The sequence below is a fragment of the Oncorhynchus clarkii genome, chromosome 19, assembly GCF_045791955.1.
Source record: "Oncorhynchus clarkii lewisi isolate Uvic-CL-2024 chromosome 19, UVic_Ocla_1.0, whole genome shotgun sequence".
In the NCBI taxonomy this organism is placed as follows: Eukaryota; Metazoa; Chordata; class Actinopteri; order Salmoniformes; family Salmonidae; genus Oncorhynchus; species Oncorhynchus clarkii.
In genome coordinates this window covers 21,844,879-21,867,111 of record NC_092165.1, presented here as the reverse complement: position 1 = coordinate 21,867,111, position 22,233 = coordinate 21,844,879, and the positions used below count along the sequence as shown (strand labels likewise).

Here is a 22,233-nt window from a genome sequence, read left to right as displayed (position 1 = left end):
CAGTTGAAGTCAGAATTTTACATACACTTAGATTGGATTCAATAAAACTAGTTTTTTCAACCACCCCACAAATTTCTGGTTAACAAACTATAGTTTGGGAAGTCGTTTAGGCCATATACTTTGTGCATGACACAAGTAATTTTTCCAACAATTGTTTACAGACAGATTATTTCACTCATTATTCACTGTATCACAATTCCAGTGGGTCAGAAGTTTACATACACTAAGTTGACTGTGCCTTTAAACAGCTTGGAAAATTCCAGAAAATTATGTAATGGCTTTGGAAGCTTTTGATTGGCTAATTGACATCATTTGAGTCGATTGGAGGTGTACTTGTGGACATATTTCAAGGCCAACCTTCAAACTCATTGCCTCTTTGATTGAGATCATGGGAAAATCAAAAGAAATCAGCCGAGACCTCAGAAAACAATTGTAGACCTCCACAAGTCTGGTTCATCCTTGGGAGCAATTTCCAAACGCGGTACCACGTTCATCTGTACAAACAATAGTACGCAAGTATAAACACTATGGGACCACGCAGCCGTCACACCACTCAGGAAGGAGTCGCATTCTGTCTCCTAGAGATGAACGTACTTTGGTGCGAAAAGTGCAAATCAATCCCAGAACAACATTAAAGGACCTTGTGAAGATGCTGGAGGAAACCGGTGCAAAAGTATCCACAGTAATACGAGTCCTATATCGACATAAACTGAATGGCCGCTCAGCAAAGAAGAAGACACTGTTCCAAAACCGCCATAAAAAAGCCAGACTACGGTTTGCAACTGGGGGGCAAAGATCATACTTTTTGGAGAAATGTTCTCTGGTCTGATGAAACAAAAATGGAACTGTTTTGCCATAATGACCATCGTTATGTTTGGAGGAAAAAGGGGGGACTTGCAAGCCGAAGAACACCATCCCAACCGTGAAGCACGGGGGTGGCAGCATCATGCTGTCAGGCTGCTTTGCTGCAGAAGGGACTGGTGCACTTCACAATATAGATGGCATCATGTTGTAGGAAAATTACGTGGATATATTGAAGCAACATCTCAAAACATCAGTCAGGAAGTTAAAGCTTGGTCGCAAATGGGTCTTCCAAATGGACAATGACCCCAAGCATTCTTCCAAAGTTGTGTCAAAATGGCTTAGGGACAACAAAGTTAAGGTATTGGAGTGGCCATCACAAAACCTGACCTCAATCCTATAGAAAATGTGTTGGCAGAACTGAAAAAGCGTGTGCTAGCAATGAGGCCTACAAACCTGACTCAGTTACACCAGCTCTGTCAGGTGGAATGGGACAAAATTCACCCAACTTATTGTAGGAAGCTTGTGGAAGGCTACCCGAAACGTTTGACCCAAGTTAAACAATTTAAAGGCAATGCTACCAAATACTAATTGACAGTAGAGACTGTCGACGGGCCTTGGCTAATGGCCTGCACTGTCTTCTGACCCACTGGGAATGTGATGAAAGAAATAAAAGCTGAAATAAATCATCATCTCTACTATTATTCTGACATTTCACATTCTTAAAATAAAGTGGTGATCCTAACTGACCTAAGACAGGGAATTTTTACTCTGATTAAATGTCAGGAATTGTGAAAAACTGAGTTTAAATGTTTTTGGCTAAGGTGTATGTAAGCTTCCGACTTCAACTGTACATTGCTGGCATTTCAAATCACATTACCAGTTTCAATGAAGCGATTTCATACCTGGTCAAGCTGTTTGAGACGTATAATTGTATGCATTTCATACATTATCTTGTGCCCCTAATTTTAATTTCTTGAGGAAAGTGAATGGATGGGTGTATCTCTTATCAGAGATAAACTACAACAGGGTATGATTGCATTTCAGAAATACAAGTGCAGTGATCAGTAATCAGTGAGCAAGGTGTCTGGAAAACATAAAGGAACAAACAAAAAATAATCACCGAACATCGTCTTGTAACTATTGAAATTGCGTGACTTCATACTGAATACATTTAAAGTGATAGTCCACTCAAGATTAACGTTTTTTCAGAGCACAAAGTAGTCAACAATCAAGAGAAAGTCATGGGATAAAATAATGTACTTACCCGTTAGTGTTCTCTTCAGATAATCTCTGAACTTCTTCTGCAATGTAACATTCCCATTGTTGGTAACATCTAGATCAACCCAGCTGAGGCCAAACTGTGGATCCAGCATGGCGGCAAGGAAGTACACGTCATGGCCAAAAGCTTCCTCTCCCTCACTCCTTGACCCTTTTCGTTCTCACAAAGATTCCTGAGAATTCTAAATTACTATTAATATTTTTTGGGTTACTTTTTACCCATTGTTCTCCCCAATTTTGTGATATCCAATTGGTAGTTACAGTCTTGTCCCATCGCTGCAACTCCCGTACGGACTTGGGAGAGGCGAAGGTCGAAAGCCGCGCGCCCTCCAAAACACGACCCCACCAAACCGCACTGCTTCTTGACACACTGCATTCTTAACCCGGAAGCCAGCCGCACCAATGTGTCGGAGGAAACACTGTACAGCTGGCTACCGAAGTCAGCATGCATGCGCCCATCCACCACAAGGAGTGGCTAGAGCGCAATGGGACAAGGACATCCCAGCCGGTCAAACCCTCCCCTAACCCGGACGACGCTGGTCCAATTGTGCACCGCTTCATGGGTCTCCCGGTCGCGGCCAGCTGCGACACAGCCCGGGATCAAACCTGGATCTGTAGTGACGCCTCTAGCACTGTGACACAGTTCCTTAGACCGCTGCGCCACTCGGGAGGCCCCTGAGAATCTTTTTAGTAGAGACTGTCGAATGGCCTTTGCTAATGGCCGGCATTGTCTTCTTGACTCCTCCATCTGGAGCAGGTGAGTGTTCAGATCCAAGACAGTTGGAGCCATCATACTGATGGTGACAGACTTATCTCCTTCTGTAAGCTCCGTTGCCTCATAGAATGATGCAAGAACTGCATTCAATTCTTTCAGTTGGTTCCATTCGCGAGTGTTAAAAAACGCATTCTCGAAGTCCACGCTGCACATATCTGTGAGGGCCCTGTGGTCAAGAGCCTTGAGGGCCTGCAGCTGCTTGAACATGCTATTCCAGGAAGTGGTATTTGCTGCCGGAACAGACTTTCCCATGCCAAACACAACCTCAAACCTGTGTTTAAATAGGCTGCTACTATGTAGCAGTGTACTGAACCTTGATGTTTTGGCGATAGCTTGTGAAATGGCCTTGACTTCTTTCATTCCATCATGTATCACTAGCTGTAGGGAGTGAGCAAAACAGGAGAGTCGCTGTCTGGATCTCAGGAGGTCGATGTTCACCTCGTCATCCCATGATACGTCCTCCTACAGATGTTCATCGTGCAGGTTACCATCTTCACTGTCGCCACTTTCTTCACTGTGCTCCTCCTGCTGTGGCAACTTCACTTTGAATGCACATTTCATATTTGCTGCATTATCTGTGATAACATAAGCTCCTTTATTTTTGATGCGATATTCATCGATGATTTCATAAAAAGTTATAGCTATGTTTTCTGCACCATGCTGCCCTGTGAACCACCTGCAGGCTAGGAGGAAGGACTCCAGCTCATTTCTATTTGGCTTATAGCTGTGAGCGGTAACTCCTAAGAAGGAGCGTAAGATGCGGCCAGACCATATTTCGGCTGTAATGGACACTGACGGTTGGCTCTGTAGCTTCTCTGTGATAGTGTCCTTTACCTTCGCAACCAACACCGGGATGCGTTTCTCTGTTATGGTCCATCTTCCAATTGTGGTGTATTTGTTTTCCAATACTTTAAGTGCTTGAATTGGTCATTTTCCACGATCGACAATGGCAGAGTGCAGCCAATTATTGCATCGTTAATGATGGCCTGGTGGATTTCTTGTTGTCTTGGAGAATCTTGGACTGTACAGAAGAATTGTCTGTGCAAATGCTGCTATACTTGGCTGTGCAGTATCTAGTAAAAAAGAAATTTTAAAAAGATAGCCACTGCTAACCAGCACACTATTTTTGACTATTTTATGCTAGCTATTAGTAGTTAGTTAACTAGCTTCTCAACTTTGCTCTCCATTTGTTTCCTCTCCACATGACGGGAAAGGTTTGAAGTGGTCCCAACCATCTCGGTGATTGAAGTTGTGCAATATTTGCACACTGCAGTGTGCTTTTTTGTGTGTTTTCGGGCACAGAACTTATTATGGTTGTCATAAGTGACACGGATGATGACTAATTTCACATATTACATTTTGGCGGGTATATTTTATCTAAATTGTGGCACGGCAATGCAGGGCAGGCACAGGGCACTTCTGCAGGCTATAGAAGAAACACAGATAGGCATTGGAAGATTGATACACCTGCTGCCTGTCATGTCACCCTGACATAGTTTTGCTAGAATTATTGGAATAAACGGGGGCTGATTACTCGGCTGGTCTCTGCTGGTCTCCGAAGAAATCCTCATTGTCTGAGACCGAGTCAAGACCTAGTAAAATATTTATCAGAGGCCGAGACAAGACCGAGACGCTCATTGTGTGATCTCAAGACCGGACTCGTACTACAACACTGGATTATGCCTAAGTAGATGATCTCCTTGTTTATAGACCGGCAGTTTGCTGTGACTCAGTCAGAATGCGCTTCTGCGCATTGATAGGTTGCTAGCAAACATCCTGGCTTATTGATTTATTATAGTGGCAGGCTAACAGGATGCAGCAGCCATCTAAATGATCAGACTGAAGCATGCTGTGAGAAGTGATCGGGTGAAATATGAAGCGAGTGAACGGAGACAGCTTTGCTTCATCCAATCAGAGCAGCAGGATCAGTCAATCAATCAAATTTATTTATATAGCCCTTCTTACATCGGCTGATGTAAGAACATGGCCAAGATGTTCAAATGTTCATAGATGGCCAGCAGAGTCAAATAATAATAATCACAGTGGTTGTAGAGGGTGCAAAACCCTTGCAGAGGGTGCAAAATTCTGACCACTGAGCAATTAGGTCAAAATCAAACAGCAGGGGGCGTTGGCCAATTGCGGTTCTAGTGTGAGGTCATTTCATGGTCCAGAAAGTGATACAGTTCATTCAGAGCTGTTGTTTTGTCTCTGAGGGGGACACTTTGCTTACGGCCAAACTCTAAGCCTTCAGTTCGTCCTGAGAAGTGTCAATTGTGCATAAGACCCTTTCACAGCAGCTACTACCCGCTGAAAAGCGTGGAGATGTAATATTCCTCCATCCTTTAGCTTTGCTACTGCCCTTGGCGTCCCTAAGCGTATGCGTGGGCTGTGCTAGCCATTGTTCATGTCTGCAGTCTTCCCAGGGTTTTTTCAGGTTAATGTACCTAACCCCATCTTTGGCCTGGGTCAACTTTTTCTCATTATCGCACATTGGAGCCTATGGCTTTTCGCCTGTCACCTTCCCTAGAACGGTGTCCTCATAGTTGTCCAGTATTCATCTATTTGGATTAGTAGGAGAGCTCAGGCAAGGGTGTCAGGCGAGGGTGTCAGGCGAGGGTGTCATGCTCTTCGCTCATTGGCAACCACTCTTGGAAGAGGGTGGGCCTTTCTCTCTCCAACGATATCCTGCCGGATCATGGGGGCTATTATATTGACTTATAGTGGCGAGGGTGATAGCCTTCAGAGGGGCATGGAAGGGCCCTTTATTACAGAGGAGTTTACCTCTTGGGCACTGTTTTAAACTGAGATTGTGTGTGCCTTGTATTGGGTTTCCCCTCACTTTGTTTTGAGGTTTTGTCCCAATTGGTTGCCTCTGCACCTTTTTGGTGTGTACTCCCTCAGTTATCTGGACCTCTGAGGGTTGCTGATCTTTGAGACTACCCTGGCTTCAGAGGGCATATCTTTGTGATACAAGAGTTGGCCATATTCCCACATGTGAGATATAAAAACAAATAATTGAAAGAGAACTTAAGCTTACTTCCGTATCCCTGGTTCTCTGATATTATGAGTGAGATGTCTCACCTCATTCCCCTGATCGCAAGAGAGCGAGGAAGAAAAGCATGTTTGAAAATAACCTGAGGGCGAGAGTGGCTCCTTATAATGAAAGTGAGGGGCTCCCCTCATTCGCCACTGTCCAACATATGCTTTTGATAGATTCTTCCAAGAGTAGGTGATCATAGCAAATCCCCATGTGAGATATCTCACTCATAATGGAAGTGTATATATATTGTGTTTAACGTGTATTTTATATTGTATAAGTCAGGGCGCATTTGGAAAAGAGACATAGGTCTCAATACATCTTCTCTGTCAAAATCAAGGTTAAATAAATAAATAAATAATATCAGAGATCCGGGGTTACGCAAGTAACCTTAATTTACCCCAGGTGCTCAAAGCACTTTTCATTATATGGGTTAATCACACCAGTATCCACACCCTTGATAACGACCCTTACATATTATAATCTGCCATTATTTCCCTCCTTCTACACTGGCCTAGGTGAAGCTGTCATTGGATGAGTTGCGGGGGGAGTTTGAGGAGATGGATCCTTATAGGAAGGGGTTTGTGAGCCAGGAGGAGTTCCAGGAAGTGCTGAAAGGTCGGTGTGTGCACCTCGATGACTACGAGTGGGAGATGCTGGCTCGAACGTTTGACATCAACAGGGATGGAAGGTGGATGAAATGCCGGGAATTCTGATTAGTTGACATACAGGATAACCTATCCCTGTTAATTTTTTTGCACAAACCTAACATTTTTGCACAAACCTAAAACAATCAGACTGATGTTCCATCTGATTGTGCCTCAGACACATTCCAGTGGCTATGGCCAATGGCTTTGATCCTTATAATGTGAATGAAACTCCATCCTCAGAGTTTCCTTTGGGAGACAGAAACAGCCGTGGAGGCATGGATCCAACATGGCCGCCATACTGCAGTCCCATAACGAAACATAGGAACTGTCTGCAGAGAAATGTTCTTCCTTGTGTGACCAAGTACCACTTAGCTCAAGACTAAGTAAGAAAGTACACTTACTAACTTTTAACCAATATGTTCCACCATAGATTTAGGATATTTTAATCCACTTCCATATCCTCATAGAGTACAAGATCGAGTTAAACCCCATTCAGCATGTTGAAACCCTTACCATGATTCACTTTCATAATGAGATTTATCGAATAATTGCTGCTGAAAGAAAATTATAATACTCCTTTGGAAAAAGTTAGTTATTCAAGACTTCTTGAATTAGAACCATATTACGTTTTTTTATTTTTATTAAAATAAACGGAGTAGAGCTAAGCACAGGCAAAATTCTAGAGGAAACCCTGCTTCAGTCTGCTTTCCAACAGACACTGGGAGACAAATTCCCCTTTCAGCAGGACAGCAACCTAAAACACAAGGCCAAATATACACTGGAATTGCTTACCAAGACGACTTTCGAATGTTCCTGAGTGGCCTAGTTACAGTTTTGACTTTAATCGGTTTGAAAATCTATGACAAGACTTGAAAATGGCTGTCTAGCAATGATCAACAACCAACTTGACAGAGCTTGAAGAATCTTTAAAATAATAATGTGCAAATATTTTACAATCCAAGTGTGCAAAGCTCTTAGAGACTTTCCCAGAAAGACTCACAGCTGTAATCACTGCCAAAGGTGATTCTAACATGCATTGCCTTAGGGGTGTGAACATGTATGTAAATGAGATATTTCTGTATTAAATGTTCAATAAATTTGCTAAAATTTCTAAAAACATGTTTTCACTTTGTCATTATGGGGTATTGTATGAGATAAAAATAAAAATAAAGTATTTTGGCACTGTAGTGGGGTCCAGAATTATTGGATCACTTGATAAAGATGAGCAATAATGACTATAAAATAAATAATTCAAATACTGAGCTATATTGTAGTGTCTAACAAATTGGGAAATTATATTATTTTATACTAATACTCAGAGAAAGAGATTATGTTTGGGTCAAAGATCATACCCTCATCTCACCTCATCTAACATCTCACCATTACCAATAGCAGGGGAGATTAGCATGTTTTGGGGGTATGATCTTTGACCCTCTGTAACTTTCTCACTCATCATTACTCACAATTCATTCAGGATTATCCGTAGTTATGGTAGTATCCACATTAATGTAGAAGTGTTTAGAAACATATTCCGTTCATATTTACAATAAAAGTGACTCCAAAATGATACAATACATTACTTACCATTCAATTCTATTGGGAAAAAATTATCCAAAACACAAACAAAATGAGCTGAAAATGCATCCAACAGGTTTGTAGAGTCACAAGCTTGATGTAGTTATTTGGGACCAAATACTAAACTTAACAAAATCTCCCCAAAAAATATTGTATCCCTGTTTTCAATACTCCAGCACATTCCTTTTGCGAGGATAACGACACTGAGCCTGTTTCTAAAATGTTTTATGAGATTGGAGAACACATTGGGAGGGATCTTAGATCATCCCTCAATACAGAATATTTCCAGATCCTTGATATCCTTCATCTGCGCTCATGGACTGCCCTCTTAAATTCAAACCACAGGTTTTCAATAGGGCTCAAGTCCCGAGACTGAGATGGCCATGGCAAAATGTTGCATTTTTTTGGTCAATTAACCATTTCTTTGTAGATTTTGAAATTCCACAAATTAACTTTTAAAGCACGCTTGTTAATTGAAATGCATTCCAGGTGACTACTTCATGAAGCTGGTTGAGATAATTCCAAGACTGTGCACAGCTGTCACAAAGGAAAAGGGTGGCTATAAAATATATTTTGATTTGTGTACAACTTTTTTGGTTACTACTTGATTCCAAATGTGTTATTTCATAGTTTTGATGTCTTCACTATTATTCTACAATGTAGAAAATAGTAAAAATAAAGAAAAACCAAGGAATGAGTCGGTGTCTCCAAACTTTTGACTGGTACTGTATATATGAGTGAGAAAGTTATAAACACACAAATACCCACCCAACAATGTTAACCTCCCCTGTTATTGTAATGGTGAGAGGTTAGCATGTCCTGGGGGTATGATATTTGTGCATCTGTAACTTTCTCACTCATCATTATTCACGATTCATTCAGGACTATCCGTTATCATGGTGTAGATGTGTTTAGAAGCATATTAAATTTTTATTTTAAATAAAAGTGACTCCAAAATGACATAATACATTATTTACCATTCATTAGTATTAATCTGAAAACAACCAAAAATACAGCAAATGCTTCCAACAAGTTTGCAGAGTCACAAGCTTGATGTTTCAAGCTTGATGTTTGGCCCTCTCCGGGGGTGTCCTCGGATGGGGCCACAGTGTCTCCTGACCCCTCAGCCTCCAGTATTTATGCTGCAGTAGTTTATGTGTCGGGGGGCTAGGGTCAGTTTGTTATATCTGGAGTACTTCTCCTGTCCTATTCGGTGTCCTGTGTGAATCTAAGTGTGCGTTCTCTAATTCTCTCCTTTTCTCTTTCTCTCTCTCGGAGGACCTGAGCCCTAGGACCATGCCCCAGGACTACCTGACATGATGACTCCTTGCTGTCCCCAGTCCACCTGGCCGTGCTGCTGCTCCAGTTTCAACTGTTCTGCCTTATTATTATTCAACCATGCTGGTCATTTATGAACATTTGAACGTCTTGGCCATGTTCTGTTATAATCTCCACCCGGCACAGCCAGAAGAGGACTGGCCATCCCACATATGCTCTCTCTAATTCTCTCTTTCTTTCTCTCTCTCGGAGGACCTGAGCCCTAGGACCATGCCCCAGGAATACCTGACATGATGACTCCTTGCTGTCCCCAGTCCACCTGACTGTGCTGCTGCTCCAGTTTCAACTGTTCTGCCTTATTATTATTCGACCATGCTGGTCATTTATGAACATTTGAACATCTTGACCATGTTCTGTTATAATCTCCACCCGGCACAGCCAGAAGAGGACTGGCCACCCCACATAGCCTGGTTCCTCTCTAGGTTTCTTCCTAGGTTTTGGCCTTTCTAGGGAGTTTTTCCTAGCCACCGTGCTTCTACACCTGCATTGCTTGCTGTTTGGAGTTTTAGGCTGGGTTTCTGTACAGCACTTTGAGATATCAGCTGATGTACGAAGGGCTATATAAATAAATTTGATTTGATTTGATTTGATGTAATCATTGCGTGCTAGGAATATGGGACCAAATACTAAACTTTTGACTACTAGAATACACATATAAATGAATTTTTCCCAATACTTTTGGTCCCATAAAATGTGGGGACTATGTACAAAAGTGCTATAATTTCTAAATAGTTCACCTGATATGGATAAAAAAAATACTCTCAAATTAAAGCTTGTATAATTTCAAATCCAAAGTGCGGGAGTACAGAGACAAAACAACAAATAATATGTCACTGTCCCAATACTTTTGGTGCTCATATGTAACAAACTCTCCATGTGCTTTACACTTGTACATTCCTTCATGTTAAAAATCAGTTCAAAGTGGTATTTTGTTCAGTTTCAACATTCCTGTAAGGAGGGAACTCTTGTTTGTGAAAGTTCAGTGTGTGATATTAATGCAAAAGATAAACATTATCTAACCAGTGAGACATTGAAAGCTCACTAATTGAGAATCAGTTTACATGACAATAAATGTTTTTTTGGCGGGGATCCTTTGTTTCTGTGTTCAATTTATTATTATTCATGGTGAGTGCTGTCGCTAAATCTTTTTCATCTGGCTGAACAGGGAGTCTTTTTTTCTCTGCTAAACTTTGTGTTTAGAGCACGGACTTAAACCAATATTGGGGCTGTTGGGACCAAAGTATTTTTTCAAAAGCCCTCCTCTTTTATCTTGTTATCACTTTTCCATCTGCGTGGGCACTTTGTCTTCCCCTTTTGGTCAGTAGCTGGCGTTGTCCATTTATCCATCCATCCTCTAGTCCACACAAGGACACCTGCAGACCCCTCACTCTCTTTACTTTAACCCGCACCCATGGGACACTCTGGCTAATTAATGTGTGTGCGTGTGTAAAAGTGTACTTGTTGGTGGAAGAAGGAGAGGAAAACAGTAACAGGGCTCCCTGACCTGGGCTGAAGAGGGGAGAGGGGTCTGGGGTGCCCAGCAAGCAGCTTTAGTCCTTCCCTTCCATAGAGAACACTTTGATTTCATGGGGGTGATTACTTTTCTTCCGATTCACTCAAGGATGAAGCCCAAGAAACCAGAGATTGTCCTCCCATTCAGGCCCACCACAATGGGGCAACCCTAGCAAAAAACACTATGAGTTTCTCACTTTCTTTTTTACCTCTCTTTTCTCACCGCTGTCTTGGAAAGCAATGCCATACAACTTACTTAAAGAAAGAGTGAAGGGACAGGGATTGGGGAGGAGATTAGTTGAGTTATTGAGAGACAAGGGAAGAGCATTTAAGGCACAAGCTGGACAAAATCAACTCCCTACTAGTCGGAAGACATTTTATTTTCTATGTGGGGGAAAGTCAGAGGCCCTGCCACAATTGAGTTATCAGAGTCCAGGTAAAGAATTTGCCCAATTGAAATGAGTCCAAATATTTTTAAAGGAGGGCAAGAAGGCTGAAATTGTTTACATTTAAATGGTGGGTCCAAAGATGTTTTTAAGAATGGCAACAGGGCTGAAAATTGTCAACATTTTTATGGATTGATTGAAATATATGTATTTTTTAATGATGGCAATGACCATGGTCGGGTCAAGAGCACTTCTTTAGTCAACTTGTAAATCCCAAGGTTGACTTTATCCTCTGCTGATAAAATGGTTAGACTGGAGCACTGTCCTCCTCCAATGTTGGATCAACAATGCACACCATGGCTCACTGACAATTGATAAAATTGTATGCAAATGAAGGGCAACTTTTAAACCAAGGTGGCCCTGAACCTTGTCCTCGGAACTGCAAACTTTAATCCGACCCACAATGATGAATAGTCTAGCCTAATTTGCCAAAATATATGGAGTTGATGCAACTTGCCTATGCCAAAAGTGTGTGAGAATGTTCATATTTCCTCTGTAGTCCTTGAAAATCCCTTCATGAAGAATCCCCAAATCACTTTCATGTTTTATTTTATTTAACCTTTATTTTAACTAGGCAAGTCAGTTAAGGACAAATTCTTAAATTCTTATCATGATGTTAAAAAGCATTTTGCATTACTGGTGTTGTGAAACATTTTCAATTCATTGTCAGAATACATCAAGTGACCACTTTATTTCTTTCTGGCATGAGAACTGATATTTTCCCTACTAACAATACCTCACCTATTATAACCATGAATAACAATGTTATAACAGTGTAGATACAGACATGGATTGATATTTGTGACAAAAGACTTTTGTTGATAATTGAAATCTCATTGATAAACTTTAGCTTGGCTGAGGGAGCGAGGGATGAATGGGACCTAACATGCAAGCTTGTTTAAGATAGGGGCTTAAAGCATGGAGTTGCCCCCCTTCCCAGAAACCTCTGTTTCTCATGTTGTTAACACACAGAGATGAACCCTTCCCTAGAAGGACCTCCTCTTTGAGAGAGAGCATCGACAAATCGTGTTTTGTTATTTGAATTATATTTAAATATAGGTAGAAGTGCCTCTAGAAACCATTGCTTCTCTATGTGTTGAAACAAGGAGATTAATCATTTCCTTTAGGGCTCACCCCTCTCATGCAATGCCATGTATATTGGCCACATGGTGGAACTATAACAATCTATTTCAAATGCAAACTTTGAAAAGGACAATCCCCTCGCCCCCACCCTGTGTGACACAGTCCTGAAATTTGATACTCATGTCCCTCTCCTCACAAGCAACACATTTTCCTAAATGGTCCGCCATGATGGATTTTTTTGCCATTTTTAATTCCTCCAAAACTGCTAGGCCGATCTAGATTAAACTTCATATATAGCATCTATGGACCAAGCTCTCTCAAGGCAATATTATATGCGAGTCTAGCTAATTTGTTGTGTTACAGCCTGAATTTTAAATATATTTTTTTTATGTCACTGATCTACACACAATACCCCATAATATCAAAGTGGAATTATGTTTTTAGTCAAATGAAAAGCTGAAATGTCTTGAGTAAACAATTATTCACTACAAAGATACAAGAGTGTTTCTAATTCAGTTGACAGAGAGGAAGGAAACCAATCGGGGATTTCACAATGAGGCCAATGGTGATTTTAAACCAGTTACAGAGTTAAATGGCTGTGATAAGGAAAAAACTGAGGTGGATCAACAACATTGTAGTTGCTCCACAATACTAACCTAAATTACAGAGTGAAAAGAAGGAAGCCTGTACAGAATACAAATATTCCAAAACATGCATCCTGTTTGCAATAAGACACTAAATACTGCAAAAAATGTGGCAAAGTAATCAACTTTTTGTCCTGAATACAAAAGCATTATGTTTGGGGCAAATCCAACACAACACATCACTAAGTACCAGTCTTCATATTTATAAGCATGGTTGTTGCTGCATCATGTTATGGGTATGCTTGTCATTGGCAAATACCAATGAGTTGTTTTTTAGGATAAAAAGAAAAGGAATAGAGCTGAGCACAGGCAAAGACCTAAAGGAAACCCTGGTTAAGTCTGCTGTCCAACAGAAACTGGGAGACAAATCCACTTTTCAGCAGGGCCGAGTTACAGTTTTGACTTTAATTAGCTTGAAAATATATGGCAAGACTTGAAATGGCTGTCTAGCAATGATCAACAACCAACTTGACAGAGCTTGAATAATTTGTTTTAAGAATGAATGGGCAAATATAGTAATATCCAGGTGTGCAAAGGTTTTAGAGACTTACCCAGAAAGACTCACAGCTGTAATCGCTGCCAAAGTTGCTTCTAACATGTATTGATTCAGGGGGTTGAATACTCAAATGAAAATGGTTTTCCATTCATCCAAAAAAAGTCTGAATGTTTCTTCCACTTTACATTACAAAGTATTTTGTGTAGATCATTGACAAAAAATTACAATTAAATCAATTTCAATCCCACTTTGTAAAAAAAAATGTGTCAACATCATAAAAAATAATCCAAAATATGTATATTGCATGATATGTTTAATTTTGAGTTCTGATATTTGGCAAGCGTGATAAGGAGCACAGATCTAGCTAATTTAGGGCAATGTGTCCAATTTGTCCTGATGGTGGCACATTGGGTCCACAGCTGAACCCCGACATTGCTGCTTGCAGCTATATTTTACTATTTGCATGTTATTTGAATATAGGTGTAGAAAACTAGGGCTGGATGGGTGGTGCACTGTGAATGTGCACCATTATTAATGGATCACCCAGGAAAGAAGCTTACTGTCAATCATGGTGTTGGAGTTCAACAGACTATTGTGTAAAATGACACTTATTCCAATCACCTATTCTGATCGATAATGTGTGCACAATAACTTATTGACCCCATCTTAAAAAAAATTGTATCTCAAATCTGGTATATGATGGAGCTTGTATAGGTTGGCATCAATATCTTCATAATCATATTTCATAATTGACTATATTTTTACTCAATGATTAAAAATCTATATTATCCCATCACTTAACAAGACAACACCTCTCACTATAGCCATTGGTTGCGCTGAGTCACTGCCTTTAAATAACTTGGTAAAAGCATTGATGCCGATGTAGGATCTTAATTTGAGCCAGTATGCTACAGCTGAAAACAAGTACTGCAGCAAAAGGAAATGTAAATTATTATGTGGATTATAATTAATGGAAATGTTGGTAGGGGTTGATACATTTTTGTAAGGGAAAATCAAGTCTGAAATTAAAAAGTGAAAATGACAAACTTCAGAAGTGTTTTTAAACCTCAAATACTCTACACGTTTTTGTAATCGTGCAACAGGGTGATCGGTGTCAGGTCTTAGGAGGGTGCCAAAACGTTAGTTCAGCAATGAGTTAATGAATAACATATATTTGGGAGTGTGTGACTTTTTAAATTTTTTTCAGTTTTCAATAGCCATAAAAAATATTCAAATTATAGAAAAGCAAACTATATCATGTTTATGATGGTACATATGCTTTAATAACGAAGATGAGTAATTGATGAAGAGGAGAGTAGCCTAACTGTCAACCTCAAAATATATTCATATTTGAGTTAAGAGTCCATCCTTCACAGAAGAAGGGAAGTCCCAGTTCAGTGAGTTAGTTTAGTGCTTATTTAATTGTAAGTGGCCTAAGGTCCAATCGACACATAATACTACTAGCCTAGAGGATAAAGATAAGTGGACCACGGTTTCTTGTCAACTAGCATCTTACTGGCTATAATCCGTTTCCACTAACATTGCTATATGCTCCAAAAATGCTAGGATATTCTGTAACTTGCTAAATAACCAGTTAAAGGACGTTATATACTTTCTTAATTCCATTATTTTACTTTTAGATGTGTGTATTGTTCTGAATTGTTAGATACTACTGCGCTGTTGCTGCTAGAAAGACAAGCATTTCGTTACACCCGAAATAACATCTGCTAAATATGTGTATTTGACCACTAAAATGTGATTGTATTTGTTTAAAAACAGTTTGTATGAAAGGACAACACCCTTGGTTAGTTTAAAATACGCGTAAAAGAAAGTTAACCAGCCTATCCCTTTAAGAAATACAAATATATATTTTTGTAGAAATGGCCTGAGTGGTTTGACTGTAACAGGCTAACTCTTCTGAAATAAATGATTTAGAAGAATGAACAATTAGGCCTATTCATAATCAATAGACCAACGCTATAATACCATCAGATTTTTAGGGAGATTTTCACCAATTGATGACCAACCTATGTTATAATACCACAAGAAAACCAAAAACTGTGGGAAATAAACATTTACTTTTATTTTAAAAAATATATGTATTGTACAGTATACAATATCCACAATCTTTAAGTATATTATTATGAACACATATATAAATAAAGACAACACAAAATGGTTGCCGGATTCTATTTACAACGCGTGTTGCGTACTGTGCAAACTGAACGCATTCGCGTGCGGGTGGCCGTTGAAGAAGTTGAAGTAGTGATGGTCAAGTCCTTGCACTGGTGGCAAGTAGCCACCGTGGTGCTGTTGCATCGGCGCGGAAAGCGGCACAGTTGGGTACGACATGGTTGGGCTGCGTGCAGTGCTGTGCCAAGAGAAGTGTCCGGGTGGGCTCTGCTGAAACACGGAGTCGCTGGGGCTGTGGCTCTGGTGTGACTCCGGGGAGGAGTGAAACTGGCACAGATAATCTGCCTGGTCTGGCAACGCGCCCAGGGAGCCGAACACCGGCTCGTTGACGACTCGGGACTTGGACTGAAGAAAGGCCAGGATCCTTGCATACTTGATGTCTTTGGTCTCAACCCTCTCCTCCGTGGTCAGGTAGTGTACCAGGTTCTTCATGCACTCGTGGTAGCCGTAGTGGAAGTAGTTGGCAAACTCCCCCAGTAGCTCACCTAAAAGGAATCCGAAGAAGGGGACGATCAGAAAACACACCGAAACGCCGCTATTATTTAGGCTATTACATTCAAATGTGAGGATATGTTTACGATATAGACTACAGTGATGATGATTGATATTACGGCGATAAATGTGTAAACCAGACAGCCGGAATGGAGTAAAAGAAGGTGGAACAGGATAGGGATGCGCTCTGGGTGAGAGCCCCGGGTCCGTGCGCATTGGAGCCAACAGGAATACGCACCCTTTTCTCTGCCCCTGGGGAAGTCTGCGGAGTGGAGCGCTCGTAGATACTGAACTGTCATCTCCAGAATCTCGGCCTTCTCCAGTTTTCCAGAGTTCTACCATCAGAAAAAAAAGTTATTAGAAAAAAAAATATTAAGTCGTTTAAATACACTAAATCAAACAGATGAGCCTACAGACGGCAGACATTATGTAGGCTACCCTATTTGTCACGCATAGCAAGGATTTAATGCAATGAGTAGGCTAAATAATAAATATATTTAGCCAATATAAAACTTCGAATAAGATGATTTAGGCTATCCTTTATGAATTGTGAATAAGATTATTTAATTTCACAACTGTACTGTAGGCTACCTGTTTCGCGCGCGCCATTGGCACAGTTTTCCCCAGTTCGTTTAGACAGCGGTTGATGCGGTCCCGTCTTCTTTTTTCTATCACTTTATGGGAGATGGGAGTTCTCTGTTGAAAAATAACAACGCAAATGATTAGACAAACAAACACAATCAACAGTGGGACAGGTCTAACGTGTATAGCTCTGGAAACCTAGAATAAAAATCTGACTGAAACTATAATGAAGACGAAACTACTTGGAAACCAAACGGCAAAGAGACGCATAAGCCTTGCCTAGCCACCTTGATGCGCTTTTGTGCACTAGAGCGTAATAGCGCTTGCGAGTACCACATGGACCAAGGCAGGTGCCAAGGCAACCATGGGTATGGCACACATGGGTTTCAAACCGTACATTATACTATTTTACTGGTAACTTAAGCCAATTTTCTTATTTGAATCAATTATTTACATTTTAGTCGTTTTTGCAAACTCAAATGTATTGTTTCCGATCGATTTCCATGGACCCAAATTTCGCATTTGACTACACATTGGTACTCATAATGTACCATCATTATGGCTAAGTAAATTATTGTAATAAATATTAAAATAACGACTAGAAAAGGCCACGATTTCCGAGTAGGTTTCCATCCCAAAGCGCAGAAAGGGAGCGCCTACCTTACGATCCTTCATCTTGGATGCCATCCTTTGGCAATGTGCTGATAAAGTTCTAATTCAAAATATTAATGCCAAGAGGCAGTTTGGATGTGTGTTCCTTAGCTTGTAGACTAGGTAGACTGAGAGGTGAGCTGAGAAGCTGCCCCTTATAAAGCGATCATCCGAGGGACTCCAGCATTCATGGTCTAAATTATTCCATAGGATTAAAGAGCAAACTTCTGGTAAATGTGAGCATTTAGGATCAGTTAAAGAACAAGTAAAACGTCTGAAGCCGTGGGCTAGCAGGGGGAAAGACTTGCTTTGTTCATCCACGTGGCTGTTCAAAAGACATGCACGTGATTATTTTTATAATATTATTTGCATAGTAACAACTCAGGCGGGAAATGTGAACTGAGCGTGATCCGACCGGGCGCAGTGCGCGCACTGAAAACAAAGCCGCCGAAAAAAGACCCCTCTTTCTTCCAACTCGCGTTTCTCACACGATCGCCTGTTTACAAATCCCAGCAAGCGAACTTAACTTCCATCCAAGCCCTGTCTGAGTTTTAAGGCCTGTCCAGTGCCATTAGAGTAATTAAGTAAGCCTTTAATAGGCTGTTCCGCCAAGTTCAAGGGAGAACTTTTGGAGACGGAGTCCCCCCGTTTGTTCTCCGCGTTTCTCACACGACTTGATGACACGTCCATCTTTTATGAGAGATGGCAAGCTTTTTGTTTACATTCTTTATTTCGTGGGAGTCCTAGGCAGGTGTGTGATGGGTCTGGCACACGAGCGTCGCCTGCGTACCGGCCGGCGTCTCCAGCAGTCTTTGGCACTAGAGGGTTACCCACCACCGAGGACTCTTTGGAGAGGCTCAATTTGTATCCTATTATCCTATAAGAAAATGTCTATTGAGTTGAGTGAATAGTTTCATTGGCCTACATTTTAATAATGCTGTGAAAGAAAAGGGATAAATAAAGAATACAGCTGGTGTGAACGTGCATTATCCCCGTCACCTGCGTCAGGGGTAGCCTAGAGACCCCTATTCATTTGCCTAATTTCGGTCAACTTAACAAACTTTGGGAGAAATTATTCTGGTATTGTTGTGAAGGGTGAAGCTTTCTGATCGAATTAACAGCATTTTTTGATCCGGTAAACGTCATTAGAAAGAAAGAAACAATCGCGTTTAAAGGGGCCTGGGTAATGCGCCAAGTGGAGACGCCAAAGCGCAAACTTCACAAAGGGACCTAGTAAATACCACAGGGGACTTTTGTACCCTCACATTGCTCAAGTTTTCTCCAACAAAGGGCATTATTTTATACTTGAATACATTTCGTACAACAATTGTCTATTTTCTTCAAACATATTTTCACAGCAAGTTTAACAACAGGTTTATTGTGTACGCTCCGTCTCACAGATTCAGCCTTGGGTCTCATGCGCCAAAACCGTTTTCTCGTCTGCTTTTTTTCATCGGGACGTTTTAATCTTGAAAGTTTCGCCGTGTTTCATATAATTGATCCTGTGTGCAACTTTTGAGAGAAAAAAAATTATAAAAGAAATGGAGCTTAAATAAAATATAAAGGATCCCAGGACTTCTAAAGCGTTGGAGACTAGAGCACCACTAGAGAAAGGCGCCGGTGAACAGGACTGGGCCATTAAATCCCATTACTTTTATTGTGGATTTTTTTAACACGTCTTTATACATGTGGTCTTTGAAAACAAGAACAACAACGTTTTTATGACTTTTTATTACGTTTTATAGTGTGACTATGTCCTATCGAAAGTCTACAACGAGACTTTAGGAACTATTAACGGTGGTTAAAGACGATGCGTCATAGTTTTCTTACCGATCCTTGACATGTTTTATAACTACATTTTATTATTCAAACTTTAAATTACATGTTTTCTAATCACTGTGGTAAAAATCGAGTTATGAGGTTGCTAAATGTTTTATTGTTGTCATTTGTACTATTTACATAGATGTAAAACAGTCGTGGTGGATGTTTGGGCACTAGGACTGCGTCTCCATGCTGTATACTCCAATATACCCTAATGCTCCATACTATACACATTTTAAATGCTCAGATCACGTGGGATGTTTAAAATAATGACACATATGTTTTCATATGGCGTTATTTGTTCAGTATTCTAACCACAATAAAACAACTATTATATTCAGTCATTAAATGCATGAAGCCTAATTATTTAATAATACCATAAAAGACAACAAATTAAGGCGAGCTCAGATTAGATATTAGGTTCTGCATTAAACAAAAATAATAAGTGCATAAGAGCAGATCAAGTCCATGACAAAAATAAGATAGCAGTATCATGATAAAAAAAAAACTAATATTTATGTATTTGCAATAAATAAAATAAAATGTGAGCACCAAATGCCTTATAATATGTCATGTAAAATCAACCTGTTCTCAGAGCATTTCATATTATTCTGTTCGTAAGAGGCACTCCCTTTGGCATGATATGTTACGTTTTGTATGATATGCATTAATTTTTGGATGTCCATTACCCAGTTCGTATGATAAGTTACGAATTACAATTCATATTATATGTTACAAATTTGTAAAATGTACAATGTGTTAAGAATTTGCTAAACTTACAATATGTTACAAATTTGCAAAACATATGATATTGTAATGAAACAGGCAGGGAGCAGGTCTCGAACCCTCGACCTTCTAGCCCGCGCTATCGACTGTGCCGCAAAAGCATGCTCGTGCAGCAGAGTCGATTTCCACGCTTATAAACCCAGGGTCGTTACAATATGTTACAAATTCCAGATAGGCGGCTAACATTAGATAGCTTGCTAATGTTAGCTGGGGGTTAGGGTTAAGGTTAGTGCTAAGTTTAGGAGTTAAGTTAACCCTTCCCCTAACCTTTTAACCTAAGGTTAAGGTTAGGGGAAGGGATATCTAACATAAGTAGTTTCAAATAACTAAAAAGTAATAAGTAGTTGAAAAGTTGCTAACATGTTAAAGTTGTCCGTGATCAGATTCGAACTTGTCACCTTTGAGATGCTAGATTTTCACATTACTTGCTCACCCATCCACCCTGAATAACCATCATACTAATTTGAGGGTCCTTATTTATATTTACTATGTTACGTCTAGTCTATGAGACCAGGCTGGTAAAATAGGCCAAATAGATTATTATCTGAGGGGCAACATAATACCACCAACAGCAAACACATAGTATTTTCTTAACAAAAATGTTTTATGAACAGTTATACATTAGGAGTTGAATATCATCATACAATTCCAGTGTTCACATTAAGGGTTCGGGTTAGTTCGTAAATTCACTGGAGTGTCAGAGTGCGCTCTGGGCGGTTCATACATTCAGAGCATTGTCGGATTGTCAGTTTTTGAGAAAACCGCTCAGGGATTTCCTTCCTCTCCGGCAAACAGTTACAGAGTTTAATGGCTGTGATAGGCGATGACTGAGGATGGCTCAACAACATTGTAGTTACTCCACAATACTAACCTAATTGAAAGAGTGAAAAGAAGGAAGACTGTACATAATACAAAAATTCCAAAACATGCAGCCTGTTTGCAAAAAGGCACTAAAGTAATACTTCAAAAAATGTGGCAAAGCAGTTATTCTTTTCCTGAATACAAAGTGTTATGTATTGGGCAAATCCAATGCAACACATTGCTGATTATCACGTTCAATATTCTCAAGCATAGTGGTGACTGCATCATGTTACGCTTGTAATCGTTACGGACTGGGGAGTTTTTCAGAATAAAAAAGAAATGGAATGGCTTTAAACACAGGCAAAATCTGCTTTCCACCAGACACTGGGAGCAGGACAATAACCTTAAACACAAGGTCAAATACACACTGAAGTTGCTTACTAAGAAGACAGTGAATATTCCTAAGTGGCAGAGTTACAGTTTTGACTTAAATCTGCTTGAAAATCTATGGCAAGACCTGAAAATGGTTGTCTAGCAACGATCAACAACCAATTTGACAGAGCTTGAAGTATTCTGAAAGGAATAATGGGCAAATGTTGCACAATCCAGTTGTGAATAGTGCTTAGAGACTCACCCAGAAAGACTCACACCTGTAATCGCTGCCAAAGGTGATTCTAACATGTATTGACTCATGGCTTTGAATACTTATCTAATGAAGATAAGTGTTTTAATTTTCATAAATGTTAAATGTATCTTAATCCCCCATGCATTACTTTAAAATTGAATATTCTCATGCAAAATGAGAATAAACCAATGTTTCTCACTAGCTACAATTTAACATACTCATCAAACGAATGTACTAAACCATCCACATTTTTGTTTTTATTCATTACAATAATATTATACTTATATAGGTTAAAAACCTCATTCTAAGAACTGCATAGGCCTATTCATTTTTTTAAACTAGGCAAGTCAGTTAAGAACAAATTCTTATTTACAATGACAGCCTAGGAAAAGGGGGTTAACTGCCTTATTCACGGACAAAACGACATATTTTTACCTTTACCTTTTGGTTACTGGCCCAACGTTCTAACCACTAAGCTACCTGCCCCCCCAATATTAGGTAGTCAATGTGTTATCAACCTATTTCCGAAATTATTTATTGTAGGTATAAGATTTATTATTACAAAAATAAATTACAGCCCTTATGGTAATGAAGTGTTAAACCCTGGACAGGTGTTAAACATTGTCATGAGCTGCGCTGTGACC

General features: G+C 40.0%; 1 protein-coding gene and 1 pseudogene across 1 annotated transcript; one reads left to right on the top strand and one right to left on the bottom strand.

Annotated features, from left to right (window-relative positions):
* LOC139374436 (uncharacterized) overlaps nt 1-12,099 on the top strand; it is a 62,256-nt pseudogene extending 50,157 nt beyond the window's left edge.
* Nucleotides 12,100-15,831: 3,732 nt separating this feature from the next.
* Nucleotides 15,832-17,592, bottom strand: LOC139374163 (hairy and enhancer of split-related protein helt-like). Its single transcript, XM_071115173.1, has 4 exons — nt 17,566-17,592; nt 16,915-17,019; nt 16,562-16,658; nt 15,832-16,316 (listed from the first exon to the last, which is right to left on the bottom strand). Exons 1-4 carry the CDS (start codon nt 17,590-17,592, stop codon nt 15,832-15,834), a joined length of 714 nt encoding a protein of 237 aa, XP_070971274.1.
* Nucleotides 17,593-22,233: the final 4,641 nt, after the last annotated feature.